The sequence below is a fragment of the Onychostoma macrolepis genome, chromosome 05 (genome assembly GCF_012432095.1).
Source record: "Onychostoma macrolepis isolate SWU-2019 chromosome 05, ASM1243209v1, whole genome shotgun sequence".
NCBI classification, from domain to species: Eukaryota; Metazoa; Chordata; class Actinopteri; order Cypriniformes; family Cyprinidae; genus Onychostoma; species Onychostoma macrolepis.
In genome coordinates, this window is record NC_081159.1 from 1,732,254 (window position 1) to 1,755,772 (window position 23,519).

At 34.6% G+C, this 23,519-nt stretch overlaps 1 protein-coding gene across 2 annotated transcripts in view; it reads right to left on the bottom strand.

Annotated features, from left to right (window-relative positions):
- The window catches only part of gnb1l (guanine nucleotide binding protein (G protein), beta polypeptide 1-like), a 42,643-nt gene extending 22,419 nt beyond the window's left edge, over positions 1–20,224 (bottom strand). Inside the window, exons 1-5 of one of the 2 annotated variants that reach the window (XM_058777647.1) lie at positions 20,178–20,224; positions 6,558–6,693; positions 6,334–6,462; positions 4,942–5,104; positions 354–446 (exon numbers count right to left, since the gene is read on the bottom strand). In XM_058777647.1, coding sequence (XP_058633630.1) covers positions 354–446; positions 4,942–5,104; positions 6,334–6,462; positions 6,558–6,667 — 495 coding nt within the window. In that variant the 5' untranslated portion in view covers positions 6,668–6,693; positions 20,178–20,224. Of the gene's footprint in view, positions 1–353; positions 447–4,941; positions 5,105–6,333; positions 6,463–6,557; positions 6,694–19,851; positions 20,132–20,177 lie in introns of those variants that run through there. The other variant, XM_058777646.1, reaches the window with a different exon arrangement.
- Between the last annotated feature and the right edge of the window lie 3,295 nt (positions 20,225–23,519).

Sequence of the window (23,519 nt, forward strand, 5' to 3'; positions counted from 1 at the left end):
CAAGGGTTCACAAACTTTTGAATGGGGTGATTTTTATAATTTCAGCTATTTATTTATTTATTTATTTTTTGTGCACTAAATGTAAACATCTTTTATGTGAAATATCTTACTCAGGACAGTACTAAATAAAAAAAATAACATGCATTTGGTATGATCTCTCTTATTTTGTTAAAATTACTCACATTTTCACAGATTCTGCAAGGGGTTCACAAACTTTCAAGCAGCACTAATAAATAATTCCAGCATTGCATAAAACTTCCACTCTCCATATAAGATGGTTATTTTTTAATGCACATAATTTATTATTTTAAGCATACTTACAAACAAACATAGTGGACTGCTATGACTCTTACCTGCCACATCTTCATACACATGAGCATCCCCAGCTTTAAATCTGGTTTCAGAGTGCAAACAGGAGTCCAGCTCCTCATCTCCACCACTCTCACCTGCAAAACATCATACACAACTTCAATTAGTTTTCACTGCAGAATTTTTCCTATGAGCAGTTTCACAGAAAAATTATACGTTTAAGGGAGTCATTAGGAGTCACCACCATTAATGCTGAAGTACTGCTAGTTGAATGCACAACTTGGTGTTAAAGCCGCTTTATCAATGATTCATAGTCAGTTATTACTTCTCTTCAATTTTTGGCAGATGCTATCCTCGCATCCACGCTAAAATGAGTGTAAATAATCTATAGTCACAGAAAAGCTCTGCACAGATGTGCATTAGAGAACGGTCCTGTTGGTTTGCCGTGATGCATGTTCACAGGTGGCAAGCGAGCACAGCCAACGTTGGGCTGATTGCCAGCAGCTTCCCGTTTTCCTGCCTGACTCGTCCTGACTCGTCTGACTCCAAAAAGAGGCAAATGAGTCAAAAACTCAACAGTTTCCAACACAAAAGGGCCATGACTATTAATAACAACAACAACTAACTGACACACTAATGTTTCTGACTAACAATATCCAAAATGGTGTGAGCATGCATGCACATTTCCCTGGCAACTACTACAGTGTCTGGACGCTGCATTGGACAACAAAATCCCAAAACAAGAAACATTTGCAAACCAATGATGATGTATAATTGGTCTCAAGGTGATTTTTAGTGGATGCATGACATCAGTTCTCCTCAAGTGCACACAAGATGCAGTTCATCACATTATCCTTGAACATGATTCACTTATGTTTGACAAGCAGAATGTTTCCAAACACTCAATTTTGAACATTCGCTTCACAGTCCAGGAATCTTTTGCTCAAAATTATTATTATTTTTTTTTAATATATAAATGCAACTTGGTTTAACATTTCAGCTAATGCAATGACTTGTGCAAGTGTCCAAATACTTTTTGGGTCACTGTAAATAACATGCATATAATAACACTATAATAACTCCTGAGGAAACGGTCGAGGCCAATATGTCTGGCCTGATTGCACAGGCAGCCATGATTAAGAATCCTCCTAATTAAGCTCAATTTAACATTTCTGACTTCAGACCAATTCATATTTTAACACTAAGACACATCTGCGGCGTTCTACACGTGTTTACGCCTGTATCTATAAACAGCAGAGAAGGGCAGTTCTCATCCCCCCAGGTTAGAGAGAGAGAGAGAAATCTTGACGTGAGTTAAACAGTCAATAAATAACAGCGAGTCTATTAATTAAAGCCCTGCACTTGTCAGCCTCACTGGAACGCTGAACATGAAAGCCTCCGAGAAAACCAGAAGACATAGATGAGGTCGAGGTTTGAGTTCCGGACTCCCAGCATGCCTTGCAGCACTGTTTTTGTTTTAAGAGACGTATAGTGGTGCTGTTTGCCTGCAGTTACCTTGTGATGGTTATTACCTTGATGGCCTTGACAGGCTTTCATTAGTGAGCACAAGGTGGGAGGCAGCTGTACAAGTGCTGTAAAAGCAAGACATAACTTTTCCATGCTTGAACACTATACAGGGAAATGAGTACACTGGGTAGTGCACACTATATTGAATATGAAGTGATAAATATGTACAGTAGTCATTTGAAGTGGAACAAAAAAGTTGTCCGTAGACAAGAACGTATTATGGTTTTAGGACAATTTTGATGAAAGGTGTTGATCCACTACAAATGCTGACTAATGTAGTTATTACATAAAAAAAATCAAAATAATAATTATTATTATTTATACGATTTTATTTAACAATTATATTATTTGTTATGAATTTTAATACAGAAAATGTAAAAAAAGTTCATAAATCTTATTAATATATATTAACCTGGGGAGGATGAGTGCTGCCTTTCTTTAACATTTATTTTCTATTTTATGGTTTTATTTAATTTTTTAAAAACACACACACACACACACACACGTATGCATGTGTGTGTGCGTATATATATATATATATATACGGTGTATATGTATGTGTGCGTATATATATATATATATATATATATATATATATATATATATATATATATGGTGTATATATATATATGGTGTATATGTATATATATGGTGTATATAGATAGATAGATAGATAGATAGATAGATAGATAGATAGATAGATAGATAGATAGGAGTTATTTTAAAAATTATATAAATATTTTAATTTTATAATAATTTTTTAATTAAAAAATAATATTGAATGTATTATATATACACATACTTTTATTACATATTTATATTAAAAGTATTTTCTATTTTATACTTTCTATTTTCTATTTTATATATATATGTAATCAAATTTATATATGTATTACATAATCTTAAAATCATAAAATATAATTATTTGTTTAAATATATTTGATATGCATTTCAAATATATAAAATATTGATTGTATGATTAGTGATCAAGTCCAGTTCTGCGTCAATACCAGTGGCAAGGCGCATGCAGTGATGAAATGAAGAGGAAGGGAGATGCATATGGAGCATTGTAGGAAAAAAGGACGAGGATAACAGCAACATTGAGGCTCTGTGTTTGGTCTGGCGGCTGGGCTGCTGGTAGCTGAAGCATGGTAAATGTAGATCGAGTGACAGATCAGGCTCACTCAAGTGAGGAGCTGGCAGATTGGATGGTGAAACATGAATCTGGATGCAATAAAAGCCAAGACAGAGCAGAACTCACACTCTCTGCTTTCTGTTGCCTGCTCGACTGCACAAATCACGCAGACAGTCTGAATCAATCTTACCTAAAGTGATCTCTACCAAATCAAATCAACATGATTCAAACAATGACTGAAATAGTCATTTTACTTGCCAAAACTGCACACTGCAACATGTTCCAACTAGTGCTGGTTCCATATACCTGCTATTCCGATTAATCTGTCAATTTTTAGTTATTTTTGGAAATTCGGAAGACAGCTTGGTTAACTACCTTAAACATACACTATTTTAAATTTAATTGATTTTTAATCATATGTTTTTGAAAGAAGTCTCTAACCGAAGCTGCATTTATTTGCATATATATCAAAAATACAGTAAAAACAGTAATACAGTGTGAAATATTATTACAATTTACAAAAATTGCAAAATGTTTTAAAATATAAAACAATGTAATTTATTCCTGTGATTGTAAAGCAAAATTTACCATAGCTATTACTCCAGTCTTCAGTGTCACAAGATCCTTCAGAAATTATTATAATATTCCAATTTGGTGCTCAAGTAACATTTATTAATTACAAAGCAAAACAAACATGCAAAATAAGTGACATGTAAAGAATTATTCTGCCTGGATGAAAACCCTGAGTCTATTTTTTAAATCAAAAGACCACAGGCATTTATTTCCAGCATCATTTAATTTGTTATCCTAAATTCTGATTATTGACATCAGCATTTTAAAGGGATAGTTCACCCAAAAATGAAAATGCATGTTTACATGCAAGTTCTTAAGCCGATTATGCTTAATAAGCTGAAAATGCATGTGGTCATGTAAACGCGGTAACCCGTTTTCTTTTATCGGAGTAAGGTCATAAACGGCATAAGCATAAACTGGTCAACACAGGTAGTTTTTTGCCTCTTACTCTGATTTCATGTGGCATGTAAATGCAATAACCCGTTTTATGTCAGCTTATTGAAGTGCGCATGTGTGATATGTGACAGGAACGCATCATTATTGCATATTTAAGCGCATTTAGACAAATAAGATAAAAACAAAATTAAAAATGATAAAAATGTGTTCTCATCTCGTGCAGTGGTTCAGTCAAAACGCTGCATTCATAACTGCATGAGAGGATAATATGTGAGCCTGGAGCACAAAAGCAGTCATAAGCAGCACAGGTATATTTGTAGCAATAGCCAACAATACATTGTATGGGTCAAAATTATCCATTTTTCTTTTATGTCTTAAATCATTAGGATATTAATTAAAGATCATGTTCCATGAACATATTTTGTAAATTTCCTACCGTAAATATATCAAAACTTCATTTTTGATTAGTAATATGCATTGCTAAGAACTTCATTTGAACAAATTTAAAGATGATTTTCTCAATATTTAGATTTTTTTGCACCCTCAGATTCCAGATTTTCAAATAGTTGTATCTCAGCCAAATATTGTCTGATCCTAACAAACCATACATCAATGGAAATCTCATTTATTCAGCTTTCAAATGATGTATGAATCTCAGTTTCACTGGTTTTGTGGTCCAGGGTCACATATATGAGCTGTAAGTTTCCCGCTGACATGATGCAAGCTTTATTTAACATCACAACTGACAATACTCGGAGTCAGATACAAATTATTATATTTTGATGTCACTACAGGGAAATAACCTGATTTATTAATTTAGTCATGTAAACGCAGTTGACTTGCATTGTCAGGTTACGGATGTGCATGTAAACGGGGAAAACTGGTTATTTTAATAAGCTGATATTAAAATTTTTGGGTGAACTAACCCTTTAAACAACCTAATTCTCAGAAAGGGAAGTGCAGTGTTGTTGTGAAGTGTGTGTGACGAAGCGGTCCTTCACCTCCTCCATGTGTTCTGTGGGGTGGGCCAGCAGAGCGGCTCCGGGTCGGGTCTCCAGCAGAGAGCACTGACAGAACCCCACACTGGCGGTCAGGAGAGAGTCTGTCACTGCGCTGCGGTCTTCAGACAGATCCCACACGCACAGCCGCATGTCCCGACCCTGACTGACAGCCGCAAACACATAAACACATGCACAGCAGAACAAAAACACAAGCCCACCACAGCAGTATCACAATGAGCTGAAGCCGTTTGGCCAGATGGGATTTTAGACCAAGACAGACAGGGCAGTGCAAACAGTGGGAAGAAGTAAAGATAAGGCCCTATGTTACCATACATATAATGTTACCAATTACCATATAATGTGGAATGTCACAGAATTTGGCAGTTTTTTGATGAATAAATCAAAAGCAGGGCTGTACACTTAATCAATTTGTGATATGGACTATTGTATATATGTTTCGCTTATGAATCATAAATAAATAAATCATAGCCCTATTATTGTAAAAAACGGTTACACTTTATTGTAAGGTGTCCTTGTTGCAGTGCAATTATACATTTAAGTACTGAGTAATATTAATTAACTACCTGTATACTCACTATATGATTAGGGTTAGGATTAGGGTTACTCGCATTTAATTATGCATAATTAATTGTTATTATAATAGTAAGTACATGTAACACGTGTAACAAGGACACTTTAAAATAAAGTGTTTCCTAAAAAAAACTATAGAATTTTAACATTTTATTAAAATGGAATCCAGAAAAAGTAAAACAGAAAACACAGAACTTGGGAAAAATTAAACAGATTTTATACGGCCCTAAAAATGTTGTCATGTTTTCAGTTGATAAGAAATGCTTTTTGATTTAACCGTTAAAACAGAATCCAGAAAAATAAATAGGGAAACTGAGGAAACTTGGAAATATGTTTCTGCATTAATATGAAGGAATTTTCCGTATTTGTTTTTTTTTACAGTTGTTTTACCTGTATTTTGAATTTTGCATTGTGTTTTAGGGTTAACAGAAATTTCTGGATAATGTCCTGGCAGAAAATTTCCATCACATTTATTTTTTTATTTTTTAACACAATGTAGGGCCCTATGAGCAAGACAGCTTCACATTCGATCCATGCATGTTAAAGGAATAGCTCACTTCCAGAATGAAAAATCAAAAATCACCATGGAGAAAAATCCTGGAATGTTTTCCTCAAAAAACCTAATTTCTTTTCGACTAAAGAAAAAAGACATGAACATCTTGGATGACATCAGGAACTTTTTGTTATGGAAGTGAACTACTCCTTTAAGATTTTACATGGTCACATGACAATAATGTTGCACAGCTTGACATACTAAGGGCTGACAGACATATTACCCCCCTCCCCCTCCCCCTCCTTTACCTGATCAATCTGCTTCTGCTGTCTTTGAAAGACTGGAGCCAGATAACAGAGCTCCCAGCGTGGCTCTCCAGAACACGCTCTGCTCTCCTGGTGGTCAGGTTCCACAGATGGATCGCACCTTTACCTGACCTAAATCACACAAACACCAAGATTACCGTACACAGGACAATTAATATATATATATATATATAAATGCTGATGGTTCATTTAAAGCTGCCACCCACCCAGAGTAGAGAAATGGTGGTCCATCGCCACCACAGCAGAAGCTCAGGCTGTTCACTGCGGACCCTGAACCCCTCAGAATGAACAGCGGGTCTGGAGGAGCACGGGACATCACTACTGCAACTGCTCAGCTAACATCTGTATCCCAGGAAAAATAAATGAAAGAAATTAAATAATGCCAGTACTGACTGACATGGTCATTGATATATTGTGTATGCTTAGCAAAACAATCTATTTCCTGATTAAAATCATTTAGTCTAAAGTGGGTCTACTCTCACTGGTGAACCACACACACACACATTGAAATATCATGCTCAAGCGCAGAAATCCAGTCTGATACCCCTGTATGCCAACCCACCACCTCGGCGTCCATATATCACCTGTTTTTATTTATTTATTTATTTTCATCAATTTCTCGGTGCCTCTGTACCACCTTTAATTTTTTTTACATTTATTGAAATTAATTAAATTCTTATTTAATTTCTATTTTTTCCCCCTTCTTTCTTTTTTTGTTTGTTCTTTTATAGATTATGTACCCATTTAATTATTTCTCTCTCTCTCCCTTTATTTTTATTTATTTATTTCTCTCTACAAGCATTCTCCTCTGACCTTCTACATACATACATAATTAGGAAATGCATAATACAGATATACACATACACAACAATGGTTACACACACAAGTTCAAGTTTACTTTATTTATATAGCACATTTAAAACAGCCACAAGACTGACCAAAGTGCTTCACAATAAGAAACAACATCATAAAATTAATACAAAAACTGCAACCAAAAAATTAAACACAAATACACACACACACACACTTCACATAACTACATGCACATCCTACTTTGTGTTCTACGTGTTTTGTATTGATGGTATCGTCTAAGTATGTGTTGTCTTATGTACTGCTTTAAAAACTAATTTAAAAAAAATTATAATAATTTAGTCATTTATAATATATTTTTAATTTAGGATTCATGCAGATATCCTGAATAATGTTTCACAGTTTCTACAAACATATAAAGCTTTCAACATTGCAAACCAGCATAATTTCTGAAGAATCGTGTGAAATTCTGACATTCAAAAACAATGGAACAGAATAATTTATCGACCACCAGCACTGGAGGAATTTGTTTACACAACCTTCACATAATTATTAGCATCAACCCACACGTAAACACTGATATCTCTTCGTTAACACAGTAAACACTAAAAGCCTTTGGGCAAAAGGAAGATGTGATCATGTTATTTTTTCTCTCGTCTTTCTTCCTTCTTTGCAAAACCTCTTTCTCAATATGTCATAAATCACGAGCTAGACAATTTAATTACTGTAAACAGACTGGAATCTGTCGTTTTTAATTTTATTTTCATCAACAGCTAACAAAAAAAAAAAAGGGGTTCAAAGCACACGCGAGTGCAAACGGCTCTGAGGGCCACAGTGGAGATGCAACAGACCACAAAAATGCAGACGGAAATTAGACATGAGCGACAAATCCTTTTCTAACTGCCGCGCAAAGCTAAATCTGTTGATGTCTTTATAAAAGAAAGCATTACAACTTGACACATTGATGTGGTTTTGAACCTGTAAGATGTCATAAAGGCAGTTTTGACTCTCCTTAGAAATGCTTACGATTAGGGATTCAGTCTTCTAGCAATTCGCATCGATTCACAAATTTCCAAAAACTATTTTCTGGTTAATATATAGTAATAATAACAATAACATGATGTTGTCGGAACAAAACAGCAACAGCAATGGAGGAGGAAAAACAAATACATCCTGCCCCATTTTCAGCGAGGGCAAGTGTTTGTAAAATTATTATATTAATTATTGATCTTTTGTTATTATGGGAAGTGTAAAATATTTTAGATTTATTAGGAAGTTAATAGTTAATAGGAAACACTGATTTCTTGAGTCAGGACTACCCATACTATAGACTGGTGTGTTTTGTATCAAAATACTGTTGTATTAAAAAATTTATAAGGAATCGTGATTTAAAAAAAAAAAAAAAAAAAAAAAAATGTGAATCAATTTTTAATTGAATCGTGACCCCAAGAATTGATCTGAATCGAATCATGAGGTACCGAATAGGAATGGAACGGTCTTATCATGATTACAGTGACCAAAACTATCACGGTATTGTTAAAATGTGCTGAAAACGTTCAGAAAGTACTGACACATAAATCACTTCACGTTTTATATTTAAAAATCAACAAATAAAATCACTAAAACAATAACATTACCAATGGTGTTCAGATTTTAAATGACAACTTGACTGACAACAGTTTAATAACATGTTCAAATATCTAATGTAAATGTTCAAATATAGCTTTGAAAAAGTTTCATAAATCGGTAAACCTCACATTTCAGCCTTTAAATAAAGATAAGGGTTAAGTCAAAATGATAACTGATTAATAAATTATACATGTATTTTATCTGCTCCATAAATAATTCTACATAACTTATCTGACATGTTTAAATGTGCTTGTTTTCCATCAACCGGTCAAAATTTACAGCAGGGCATGCAAATTCGGTCCGTTTTTTCCCAAAACTGCTGCACACAGGCTGAATATAAATGTAAGTCTCTGTAAAGCCACTCTCTGCCAGCAGGTGGCGCTTATGGAACAGCAAAATTAGCTGTTACTTAAAACTGGATAGTATTTATTTATCCTCAGTTGTTCAAATCGCGGTACAGTTATAATGATAATTAAAATATGAAACTGTAATACTAACCGTGGTTTTATGATTTATTGTAAAACCGGTAATCGTTACATCCCAACCTGATCTCATGAAAGTGCATATAAATACTGCGCCAAATAAAAACTATTGATACACAAAAATGGACTGTATATGTGGGTGTATATGCTACGCAATGGGTAGGATTAGGGTTGTGGGGTAGATGCGTATCATATGCACGCGAAAACTGCGTATCATATGCACGCCAAAGTCAATTTTTGCGAATCAATACCATGAGTTGTGTGTTTATATTTGGCGTACTATTTTTATGCATTTTCATGAGACCGGGCTCTACATCCCTAGTACCGAAAGATTCCCAACTCCTACTTACGATGCTTGAGAAGAAAATAAATTTTTGGCCCATTTAAAAGGGAAGCAAAAATTACAGCAATTAAAATGAAACAAAATTAAGACTATTAAACCAACATAACTACATAACCACAAACAGAGCCGTGTTTCTCCTTTGAGTGGCGACCGATATTGCTGATTTTAGATATGAAGCGGCCCGCTTAATGAAGACCCTTCTGCTCAGTGTCATCTTTGGTCACCTCTGCCCTCGCGTTGAAACCGGACCCACAGGTATTTTAGAGGAGCTCATTTCGGAAGGTTAGTGGTTAAATTGTGCATGTTAATCTGTCAAGCGGAGATTCTTCACTGCCCTACCTTCCTAATTAAGAGTCGAGCCCCCAGCCGCCCCGTACGAACCCCTCACAAAGGGGACAGTCACTAAACGCCCCTCTAGTTTCTTACAGGTGAGCTGGGACGGAGGCAGCGGGATTAGAACCCGTGACTATCAGTCGCCATCAGGCCTGTATAGGAGCCAGAGCCGTCTACTGCACATATAGGGGCTGAAATTAAACCTCTGGCCAACTGTCTGTCCCTCTTAAACCGATGCTATAGTGCACTAAGATTAATGGCCTAGTTGTTATTTTCCTTTTCTTTAAACTACATTTTCAAGAAGAAGAAAAACGGCAAAGGTGGAGGAATGCACTATCGGACGATCGTCTGTGTGACAGTGAGGTTTTCATAGCTTTAAAGAGGATTAACAAGCCCGTATTGTGAAGTTCACTGCACCACACGGGTCTGGAAACACACGTTCTCGTTGTGCAAACACAAACGCATCAAAACATACCTCTGCCAATATGGTGCTGTCAGTCATGAGATGGAAAGAAATAAAGATGGGGACGGAGTTGAAAAACAGGCTGAGGAACTAGGCCGAAGAGTCAAGACTGCATGTGTATGGCAACTCTTTAGGGTTTTTCCTTTTACTTTATTGACAGAGACAACAGGAGAGACACATAATGTGTTATGAAAAAAAAAAAAAAAAAAAGGCTGAATAGGGTCACAGTGCATTATATTAAATGTATATGAGATGATACCTCTTGCAAAAATGAAGATTCTCATCATTTACTCACCCTTATGTCATTCCAAACCTGTATATGATTCAAAGCTTTTGAAACTACATCAGATGCAAACAACATTTGACCCATTGGATTTCATTGTAGTTGACCTAATTTGCATTCTACTGAAGAAAGAAAGTCACACAGATTTGGAAGGCGAGTAAATAATCTTTTGGGTGAAATATCCCTTAAAGTAAAAATGATACATATACAAGAGTGGAAGTGTGATTTAGCTTTTCTACAACATTTCATTTTAACACCTACTAACTGACATTTTGGAAACAATGTTTTGTTTATTTAACAAAAAAACTCTGACTAAAATGTTGAGAAAAACAGAATTGGAATTCTACATAGCAAATAAACAAGGAGTCACTGTGAAGTTGTAGTGCTGTAGTGAAACTTCAGACTGTATCTGTTATATTAAGAGATATAACGTCATCCATCAGCTAGCTGTTGAAAACAGCACTAATCAGTGGACTACTAATGCAGAGGTTTCGCTTATGCTGAAGTTTCATGAACTTGAACGCTCAAGACATTTGTATAGACAATCACTGAAGTCATAAGCTCTGACAGAACAGTCAAAAATTATCATGAGTCAAAACTGTGAGACCCTCTTGTTCAGCCACAATGATATATACAACTTGACTACGGAAACAACACCTTCAAATTGTCTCTATCAAAAAAAAAAAAAAAGCACATGACAGTATCAATGCATTATGACAACAATCTGACAATGAAAAATCACTGCATCAATTACAGAATTTGACTTATTTACTGTAACAATACAGAGTGCATTAAACATTGATCTCTTTTAAAATAATTTATAACCTATTGCTAGTTTATATTAAAAAAAAGTGTTTTTTTTATATATATTTGTTCATTTATTTTATTGAATGCTACTGCTAAATACCTGAAAAAATAAAGCACTTTGTTTTATTTGTATATTATGTTCTAATTTTTTAGTAACAGAGATAAAATAATGATAAAGATTTTCAACTTCGCGCACTTTGGCCTAAATGTGTGCCATTATTTTTTTTTTACTTTATATTTTGTTACCATGTAAGCCTTTGTTTTTAAAATAGGGAAATTAGTTTGGCTGTACTCCTCAGACAACTTGCAAAATAGTAAAACCAACACAACAAAGAATCATGATAAAATCGTGATTTTCCTAAAAAAAAAAAAAAAAAAAAAGTGATGATATTTTTGCCATATCGCCACCCCTAGCATATCAAAATGATTTCTGAAGGATCATTCAGCTTTGCATTACAGGAATAAATTACACAGTATATTAAACTAAAATAAATAGAAAACATTTATTTTAATTTGTAATAATATTTCACAATACTGTATTTTTGATCAAACAAATGCAGCCTTGGAAACGCCATGATTATGGTCTGAAATGCTCCAAAAAAAACATTGTGGATCTGTAATTAAATGTACAGTCAAAGGCAGGTATGAAATGAGAACGCCTGTTTCTGATGGAGGATGAAGAGAAGTTTTTCAGCTCTCTTGGTGTAACAGATAAGACAGCTCCAGTAATCTGACTCTAAGACTGTGGATAAAGGCAGTTTGTCTCTTCGTGGGCCGTCTGTCAACACCTGCTTGGTAATTAGGCCTAATTATGAGAGAGAGTTCGCTTCCCCTTCATGTTATTAAATAAGCAGCAGCCACGTCAGCCAGGTATCTCTCAACACGGGCGAAGGGCTGGCGACCTTCAGATCAAACACAGGCTCTATCTGTGGCCCCTGCGCTGTGACTTACACCGGAGGAGGGGAGCGCCAGTCATTTTAACGTGGGCTTCAAAGATCGAGGAGGGCTGGTCCGCATTCCTCTCCCCCTGCGCTGTGGAATCGTTGGATCCAGAGATGTACAGCCACACACGTCTGCCCAAACCACTGTCATTCATAAATAAGCCCAACTAAGATCCTGGGGCCAGTTGTTCAGAAAGTTTAATCTGGATCAGAATGATCTGGATTTGGAAATCCCATGTTTTGCTATCCAGGATCAGGTAACCCATCTTACTTTGGTGCTGGTTTTTCAAAACAAAACTGGATTGGATCACAATGATCCAGATACAAACTTTTTTGCATTACCAAATCTGGATTACTAATGCTTTACGGAGTCCCTAAAGGGACATGCTGAGAGATGAAAAAAAAGCCAATGTTTTGGATTCTAGTTTTGCATTGCATTTACACAAATAACTACTTCACGTTCTGACTGGTCCATCTCTGATGATTGTGCCAATGTAGTTTACAATCAGTGATTAAAAAAAAAAAAAAACTTAAAATTAAATATATATATTTTTTTTTGATATTGACAGCTGTTTGGGGAGATATTATATGTTACAAATGTTATTACATTTTTGTTCCTGAAATACACCCTTCTGCTGGGATCAGAATAATCCAGGTTTTTTTGGATCAAAAGTATCCCAATCTTACTAAAACGTTTTGAACAACACAAACTGAGGATTTAATCCAGATCAAAACCAAGAGTGGATTTTGTGATCTAATCCGAATTCAGAATCCTTTTTTTTTCTTCTTTTGAACAACCCATTTTCAAGATTTGATCCGATACGATGGCCAGAATCCGATCAGATTACTTTTGAACTGGTCCCTGGAGATTGTGGGGAATGTGATTACTGCTGCCCTCACGGAGCAGGTGGATGCCATCTTTAAAGCACTGCTGTGACAAAGCATTATGGGAAACTGAAATGAGTCTGAGAAATAAACTGTGTGTTTCAGGAGCTGTGGCCTAGTAGTTAATGCATGTGCTCTGAGCTGCAGAGCGTGAATGGGAGATGCAAGTTCAATTCTAGTGTTATCATTTTACTCCCCTGCACATAAAATGTGGGAAAAGGCCAAAAAGAGATGACCGATTACCCGTCTAATCAGACTTATAATTTTGTAAAAAAAAAAAAAAAGACAATGAAGGAGGGAGCAGACCCTAGTGAAAAAAAATAAATAAAAAAGCACTTTTTTTTTTAATACATTTATTCTGTGCTAAGTATACGAATACATTTACATATTTATGTGCTTTATAAAATACTTTTGGTATACTAAACTGGTATACTTGAAGTCTGCTAAACTGGACCAACTAGTTTTGTGCTTAATGCACTTTAATTGTGCTTAAGTCCAGCTAAAGATATACTGAAGTATATTTGATTGTGCTGAAGTGGAACTATTGCAAGTGTACTTCAGGTGCACTTTAAATATCTTGCATTTAAAGACCGATATTACACAGTGATCATGTAATCCTTATTTATAGTGATACTAAAACAAAGTATGTATTAAGTGATGAATCCTAACATGTCAATAAATATGTTAATGGATTTGAAGTATACTTAGTATTAAATAAATGTATTTTAAATAAATTATGGCATAGTTTTTTTTAGTTTTTTTTTTACATACAGTATCTATGGTTCAGAGTCACAATTCTTGATATCTATTTTCTACTTATCTCTAACTTGGGAAATTAAGTTAAGAGTATTCCCAAAAACATTTATTGGGACTGTTCTAAAGACAAAACGTAGGAAAAATATGAAGTGCTCAAAATGTTCTTAAAGATCCTTGTAAAAACTCTTAGGCCCGGTTTCACAGACAGGACTTAGATTAGACTAAACCAGGATTAGGCGGCAAGATGTTTAAGTAATTTTTATAAATGTGACTTAGAAAAAAACATTACTGATGTCCCTCTTGAGACAAAACATAGGCATTGATATATTTTAAGATCAATCTGTGCAAGTTTCTTTCAGTTGAAAAAGCTCAGACTCATGTTAGTCTGGGACTAGGCTTAAGCCTTGTCTGTGAAACCGGGGGTTAAAGTTAAGATAATCTACACCTTGGCCTAAATCCCCAAAGGTAAGATCTTTAATGAATTCATTGGTCTGTATTATTAAATATTAAGCATTACATCATAAAACTCTAGTTGCATATAAAATATATCACTATTACTAGGGATGCGTTTACAACAACTACGAATTTTCAATAGCATTCAGCACATATGACAACACTAATAACCAGGGGGCATATTCATAAGAAAACGTTACACTAATTTTTGAAGTTAAAAGGTGAAATGTTTAATTAATTAGGTTGTTTCAAATATAAAGAATTACAAAATTATAACACTTACTACAACCATACATACACATACAAGTGCTTTTTCACGTATAGTGGGCTCTACAAGCACAACTGCTCCTGCATTTACTCTCAATAGGTGCCACAGCCTCTGGTGCAGCGCAGTGTATGGATGATGTGAGAAAATTAAGCATGAAACAATATAATAAATGTTACGTTTATGAACATTATGATCACATAACACTGAGATTTGAGCAAAAACACTGTGAATGCACACACAGCAGACAGTATCCTCTCAGAATAGAACAGCAACCGATATTTTGAACCAATATATGAAGTGTTTATTTGCAAAAATCATGTTTATTATTTTATCATGTTTTTAATGTGTTTTGTGTAAGTCAGCTGTATTTTTTTTTTTTGTTATTTTTTAACCTAATCAAAATAGCCCAAGTGCAGTTTGGTTGAGATTAACTGGAATGCACAATGAAAAAACATGATTTTTTAAAAATTGTTAAAAACACAGTTATCTGTTTTTTTTTGCAAATGAACTCTTCATATATGTCTGGTGTAAAAATTAAAATAAATGTCAAGATTAAAAATAACAAGGGCTCTGACAAAAACTTTCTTTAAATGCTTTAAAATTATTTCATTGGCAAATCAGTTTTGAAAATGACCGATACCGATAACCATAAAAATGCTTAATATCGGTGCCGATAATCGGTCGACCCTAGTCTGAATGCGATTAAAATGTTTTCATGATAAAACATCAATGAATCATAAAGGGAGTAGAATGACTTTGCAGGCTGTGCGCTGATGCAGTGGCCAGTACTCCCCGTTTTGACTGATATAATACCTCGGAGATTACTCACTCTTTTCTTTATTCTTATCTCGGTTTACCTCCTCTCACTCTCTTTCTGTTGTTCACTGACATTTCCACCTCACCGAGCCCAACACTCGCATAATCATTAGTCAGCGCTTCTATCCCGAGTTTACACATGACCACCCTTGTGCCAAAAAAAGGCAAATTCTCCCGTGAAGGAAACAAACGTGGCAAACGGACCAGCAGGTCCATTCTAAAGCGCAGTTAAACAAACAGAGGAGGAAGTGCGGGGTACACACACGCCCTTTATTGTGCAGCCGTGCATCGGTGAAGGAAAGCGGAGGGAAGGGGGGAGTATCTAGACTGGAAAAACAGCTCTGTGGAAGATAGAGAGCTTAAGTCAGACACAAGTGCTTCCACACCCACTGTCACTCAGGCTGACGGAGGTGAGCGACAGGCCGCATTGTTCCTGTCCATGGCGTGAATGCCACGCTGAGGCTGACAGAGATAAGAGCTGAATGCATAGCTGCTCTCAGTATGCGTGTGAGGGAAGTGACGGTGGCCACTTTGTCATTGCACCCGGACTTAAGGGGCTTTAGAGCTGATTACCAAAGAGGCCTGCAGGTTACACACGCTTATCTGTGGACGTTATCACCTGCTTCCTTGCAATGATGTATTGAGGGATTCGGCTTTACTGGGCTGATGCAGACAGGTTCATGTGCGCTCGCTTCTGCTTGACACACTGGTTAAACTATTTACTTCTTCTGGAAAGTTTGTGAATATTTCTCATTTAGAGTCATGAATGTGCATGCCAGGTTTCGACACACTGATGCGTTTTGGAAAGGCTGTGCAAATCTTGCAACTTTTTGTCAAACAAAAATCGGTTTCCATGCAATGTAGCAAAAAGTCAACACTGAAAAGCAGCACAAAAAAAAACTTGTCAAACACTAAAATATAAAATACATGGAAAACTCAGTTTACCTGAAATTGAAGACTCATCTTCTGAATCATCAAAAAAAAAAAAAAACTTTTTAGTACAGGGACCAATTCTTACTTTTAACTAGTTGTTTATTAGCATGCCTTTTATTAACATATTGGCTGTTTATTCAATTCTGCACGACCATATTCTACATCCCTAATCCTACCCAATACCTGAACTTAACAAATTAACTGTTAATAAGCAGCAAATTAGAAGTTTATTGAGGGATAAGTCGTAGTTAATGGTTTCTTAATAGTAAGAATTGGACCTTAAAATAAAGTGTGAAGCATTTTCTCTCTTTAATCTAGTTGAGTTGCAAATCTGTCAAAGTACTGTATGTTTTTGATTGTTTATTTTTTAATTACTAGACTGTTTCAGAACTGACAAGATATCATTATCTTTCAGTATCTGATAAGCTACAATACAGTTTTTCTGTTTTGACATGAATCTTTAGTGTTGCGCATAGAGTCGGAGCTGGTCGACAAGTTGCAGCCAGTTTTTTTGTTTTGTTTTGTTTTTTAAACAAGAGGGTTGAACTGTGTGAATTGCACTACATTATATAGAACATATTAAAACATGGCATCTGCAAACAAATGATGCTTTTCTTACAACAAACAACAACTTGAATCCAACATATGCATCACATCTTTTCTACTTTTCTCATACGTATACTTCACTATATCCCACAATACTGTGTTCGTGTGTGGTTTGGCAGTGGACACAACAATGTCTTATGGACTGGCTGAAAGGAGCATTTCTATTAATATAATAAGTATTTTAGTGACTAAATATTTGCTCGGTTATCTCTAAAGCACACTGAAATTTAGTGTAGTGCAGTGGTTCTCAAACGTTAAGTTTCAGGTCAGTAAGACAGGCCAGTCTTAAATATTTTTGAAAGAAGTCTCTTTTACTCACCAAGGCAGCATTTATTTGCTCAAAAATACAGGAAAACTGTAATATTGCAAAATATTACAATTTAAAATAGGCTATAATTAAAATGTAAAACTGTTTTCTATTTGAATACATTACTCCAGTCTTCATTTTTAATCAATTTATTGCATCTTTGCGGAATAAAAATAATAATTATTTAGTATGTATTTATTAACGGCTATCATAACTTAGAAATTTACATAATAACAAATAATAAAAATAAAATGCACTCATTTTATTCAGTCTATTATTTTTTTATGCTTAATTTTTAACGTCTGCTAAAACTCAATGACTGATGAGGCTCTTGCGCAATTTATTTGAAGTACAGCAATACTGGTAAGAACCACAATATGTTGCTCACATATCCTTAACGTTGAACTCAAAAAGATTTCTATTTGATTTCTATTTGGGGAAAACAACAACAGAAACACTGAATATTGGTGAGAGAGTAACTCTGATTGGACTGAAGGTGGCACCTACACTGAAAAGTTCTGTACTAGATCCAGTGTTGCCAACATTGTTGCTAAATATAGCAACTTTTCAGACTACCCTAACAACCTTTTCTTCCAAAAGCACCAAGCAACAAATCTGGCTGTTTTTAAAATTTATTTGGCAACTTTCAGCAACTTTTGAGAAGTGACTCAAACAATAAAAAGGCACACATTTAGCATTTAAATTACACAAAAAGAGGAAACTAAAGACACCTAGCAGTACACACATCATGTGAAGTAAGTTAGCGGCTATTTGCAATGGTTTAATATGATAATAACAATAATTTAATAATAGTTAATTTATGATATACTTTGTTAGTAGCTTGTACCTGCGATTGTTGATCAGTTAGTACACTGTAAGAAAAATATCTAGAAAAATGGAAAAGTTACTAGTAATTTTCCAGGGCATTATCCTATATCCCGAAAACGCAAAGCGTAACTAAAAATGCAGGTAAAAACCTGTGGAAAAAAATCAATACAGAAAATTCCTTCATAGTAACATAGTAGATTATGCCCTATTTTTACAGACTTTTCTGAGTGTAGCATACTAACTACTAATGCACTGCTTAAAAGTATTGTTCAGAATGTGTAGTTTTGCTTAATAATAATAAAACTGTAATCGTTCAAAAGTGTGTAAATGTTCAATAATTCAATGCATTTAAAAATAGTTATTTATATTTTAATATTATGCATTTATATTATTTTATGAACAAATCTAAATTAACATATGTATCTTTTTTGCTGAGATTTGATGCAGTGACAATTTTTGCGTTGTGATTACGTAATGACGTCACAACACCATTTAACAACAAATCAAGTTTGCTTTAGCATTTTTGTATGATTCTTCAGATTCCTGTAGTATTGAGTATTCTCCGACCTTTTTCTGAGGCATCAGGATTACATTTAAATATTAATAAATGTGAACTGCTGTCAATTAAGAATTGCTCTGTTGCCTCAATTGAGGGTATTGCTGTCAAAAATAGTTTAACATACCTTGGGATACAAATAACTAAAACCAATTTTAAACCTATTATTGCAAAAACACAAAGAAGATGCAAAAGTCTTCCTTTTCTTTTAATGTGTAATTATGATATGTCAAAACTCACAATCAAACTTTCATCGACAGGTTCTTCTAACATGGGCTTTAATTTATAAACATAATTTTTCACCACAGAGGTGTTTTATTTGGAACAATAAGAACATTTTATTTAAGAACAAATCTCTGTATTATGATAATTGGTTTAATAATGGTTTGGTTTTGGTGCAGCAGTTGTTTAACAATCTGTCAATACACTCAGGAGTTTTGGTATGATATTGGCGCTTTTGTTAAGTTGAAGCTTTTGCCAGAATTTTCTATACAAAAAAATAAATATTACATTTGGATATTTTGACTCAGACCCCACAAAAGAAAATATTTGTTTTATTATAAATTTACTTCTTTTCTTAAGCAAATGTTATATTCATAAATGCAAATTCTCAAATTGGAAACCTGTCTTTGTGGTCTTTTTAAGAGACATGGAGAATTATATTAATTTGATTTCATTATCTAATAATAAGAAAGCTATGAAGAATTTGCTCTGCACTGTCTTATGTCAAACAATGGCCCTTTATTGCATTTATTTATTTATGTGTGTGTGTGTGTGTGTGTGTGTGTGTGTGTGTATTTTTACCGTTTTATTTTATTATTGTCTGTTCAAGTGTTATGTGGGTATTTTGTATGTTTTTGATTTCAGCAATAAAAAATAAAGAGTTTCCTTTAGCAACTTCTCCTGAAAATGAGTTTGCAACACTGACTAGATCTTGACGTTATGACACCATCGAACCTGATTCAACATCCGCAACATGCACAAATACAGAGTTTGACCACCTTGTGACACTAATCAGACATCAATAAAGATCCCGTGTTAGTGTAGATGCGGTATGGACCACAGTCCGAGCTCTACAGTCCAGACAAACCCGATCTGTGCTGAGGCTGACAGCACGATGAGTGACAGACGCGGTGCTGACAGCTTCATTACACGCACAAACCTGCTCTCACTAGCGCATAAACACAAGCAAACAAAGCACGAAGAACCCCAAATTAGCCCCGACACAACAACATATAACAATACGCGACTATTTTGAACGGAATCGTGAGCAAAGCTAAAACAAACATTGCGCAATCCTCTCGCTGCAGGAATGTAAACGCGGTACCTGTATGAACTGCAGAATCCCGCGTGCGACGGATGAAATCAAAACATGCGACGGTGAAACTGATAAGCCCCGCCGCGGAGGAGAGCTGTCTGCAGCACTGCCTGATTTTTTTTTAAAAACAAGTTGCTTAATTTACTAACCATTCAAGAAACAGGCGAACAGTTCTTTCTTTGTCTTTCTTAAAATAAATAAATAAATAAATAAAAATAAAATAAAATTGGGAAAAATAATATAAGTATAGCCTATTACTTAGCCTAAAAAGATAGGCCTTAGTAAACATTTTATAAATAAATACTACTTATTCTTTAAAAAATTGACAAAGGAGATCATAGTTTCCAAGAAAATGTCCATTATCAATTGTTTATTGACTGTAAACCCAATAAATACATTTTTAATTTATTTAAATTTAAAAACATAATTTATTTACATTACAGTGGTGGCTGATACTGAGTTAGCAATTGCTTATTAAATTCATAAAACAATATGGGACGTTTTTAGATTTTACATTCATAGATGCTTTATGAATGCATTTTTTGGTGGTTGATACCAATTTCCTATCGTTTTCTGCTACTTTTTATTTTATTATTGCATTTCAATATTTTATTATAATATTTTATTTATTTTATAGCTGAATCGTCCAAGGTAAATTGTGGCTATGATTGGAAAATCATAATAAATTCATATGGAATCTCTTCAAATATTTAAGAATTATTCTGACATTTGTTTTAATTAATGTAGTTGTTTTTCATGATAGCGATGACTGGTACTGATGATTTATTTGTATTGATTTAGAAATCACTAATTAATAAGGGCTCTAGTTCAAGCAATTTGAAAAGCTTTTAGAATCTAATATTTTTTTATTATTATGCTTCTATGTAAACACTGTGATCGTGCATCTGATATTATTAGTATACCACGGTACTGCCTAAAAATGTTACCATGTCTGGAACCCAGGGAAAAGGAATCAAGTGCAATGTGAAAAGCCCCCCTGCTGTAGAGCAGCGACTCAGTAAACAGCTCAGTCCTTTTTTGTTTCCCTCCTCTATTTCATCCTTTCTCTAATTGAGAAAACGGGAGGGGGAAAGTCCAGTCTAATCCACTGAGCACATAGCGGCCTTTCATAGCTGCACTGGGTGAGAGAGAGACCTTTATTTGTAGGTTTGGATCATGGAGAAGAGGTTTCAGGCTCAGCTGGGTCTGTGCAAAAAGATTAGATGTAACCAGAGCACTTTAAACCTCTTTAGAGGCCCTGGATTAGCTCAACTGAGGGCTACTCCATCTCTCCATGCATATCTCCATCTCTCTTAAATGAGACAATGAGATCCACAAGGACACAGGTGCTGCACAGAATGCTGAAGGAATGTGAGGCCATCTACAGATGAGGAAATTTAAAGCATTAATACATTTTTTTCAAGGTAGTTCGGAAAAGCCATCATGGTGAGAGTCTCAAACAGCGTGGGAACAACCTACTAGCTTTTTAGTATGACAAATGAACTGCATTAAAAAAATTAAAATGTTGTGAAAAATTAATTAATTATATAGAAATTGTTAAAATTGTAGATATATTAAAACATATACAACTAAAATAAATTCACAAATAAATACTAAATGGTAAACAGCAATATTTATTGACAATAATGTAGAATATTATTGTTTGAAAACTTTATTTTTGCTTGTGATATCTATTTACAAGATACAGATCTATTTATAGAACGATAGATAGATAGATAGAACGATATAGAATGATAGAATGATAGAACAATAGAATGATAGATAGATAGATAAATAGATAGATAGATAGATAGATAGATAGATAGATAGATAGATAGACAGATAGATAGATAGATAGATAGATAGATAGATAGATAGATAGATGAAGATAGATAGATAGATGATAGATAGATAGATAGATAGATAGATAGATAGACAGACAGATAGATAGATAGATAGATAGATAGACAGACAGATAGATAGATAGATAGATAGATAGATAGATAGATAGATAGATAGATAGATAGATAGATAGATAGACAGATAGATAGACAGACAGACAGACAGACAGACAGATAGACAGACAGATAGATAGATAGATAGATAGATAGATAGATAGATAGATAGATAGATAGATAGATAGATAGATAGATAGATAGATAGATAGATAGAACGACAGATAGAATGATAGATAGATAGAGCGATAGATAGATAGAACGATAGATAGATAGATAGAACGAGATAGAATGATAGATAGATAGAACGATAGATAGATAGAACGATAGATAGATAGATAGATAGATAGATAGATAGATAGATAGATAGAGATAGATAGATAGATAGATAGATAGATAGATAGAGATAGATAGATATAGATAGATAGATAGAATGATAGATAGATAGAACGATAGATAGATAGATAGAACGAGATAGAATGATAGATAGATAGAACGATAGATAGATAGAACAACAGATAGATAGATAGATAGATAGAACGATAGATAGAACGATAGATAGATAGATAGATAGATAGATAGATAGATAGATAGATAGATACTCTCTTAGATATGAAATAGCACACAGTGTAACTCATTAGTATGCAGTGTATAGTGAGCGGTGTTCAGTGAATATAGTATTCTATTCTGTCAGTCAGTGATAAGATGCAATCAATGTAAATGGCAGGCAGCAGGCCACTGACCCTGCAGAGGGGGCCATCAGATGCACATCTTCTGCTCGGGCCGGTCAGATGCCATGCCCCACGTAACCATGAATTATTGGTGCCATCTCACATTACCCACAATACCCCACAATGCCAGTGAGGGAGCGCTGCGGTCTCCCTGGGCCTGAGGAGGGGGCCGGTATTGTCCATCTTGACGGTGGAGGAGGAAAGGAAATCCCTTGGCTCTCTCTCTCTCACAAGGCCGCGTAGGTCAGTTTACAGCTCATCACTAAATTAGATAAGCTTTTAGTCAAACAAGCCTCTCTTTTAGACCGGTCAGGCATGAACTTGATATTACTGATCATTAAAAAAAAAAAATACTACAGTAAATACTGTACACATCTAATGGAAATAATTGTACTGTACTATTCTATATTTAACACCCGTGCATCTATTTATATTAGTGCTCTATTGTGATGACCCTGCTGAAGAGATCAACATTGCTGCTCACTAGCACTAGTTAGTCAGTAAAGTGAATCAAATATTAAAAAAATTACAAATGTCAAATTGAAAAATGCAATAACATTTCAAGTTTACTTTTAAAAATTTTCATACACATTAATTATTACAAAATATTTTTTAATAAAAGTTATTCATTCATTATGAGTTTATTTATATATGGACAGTACAAA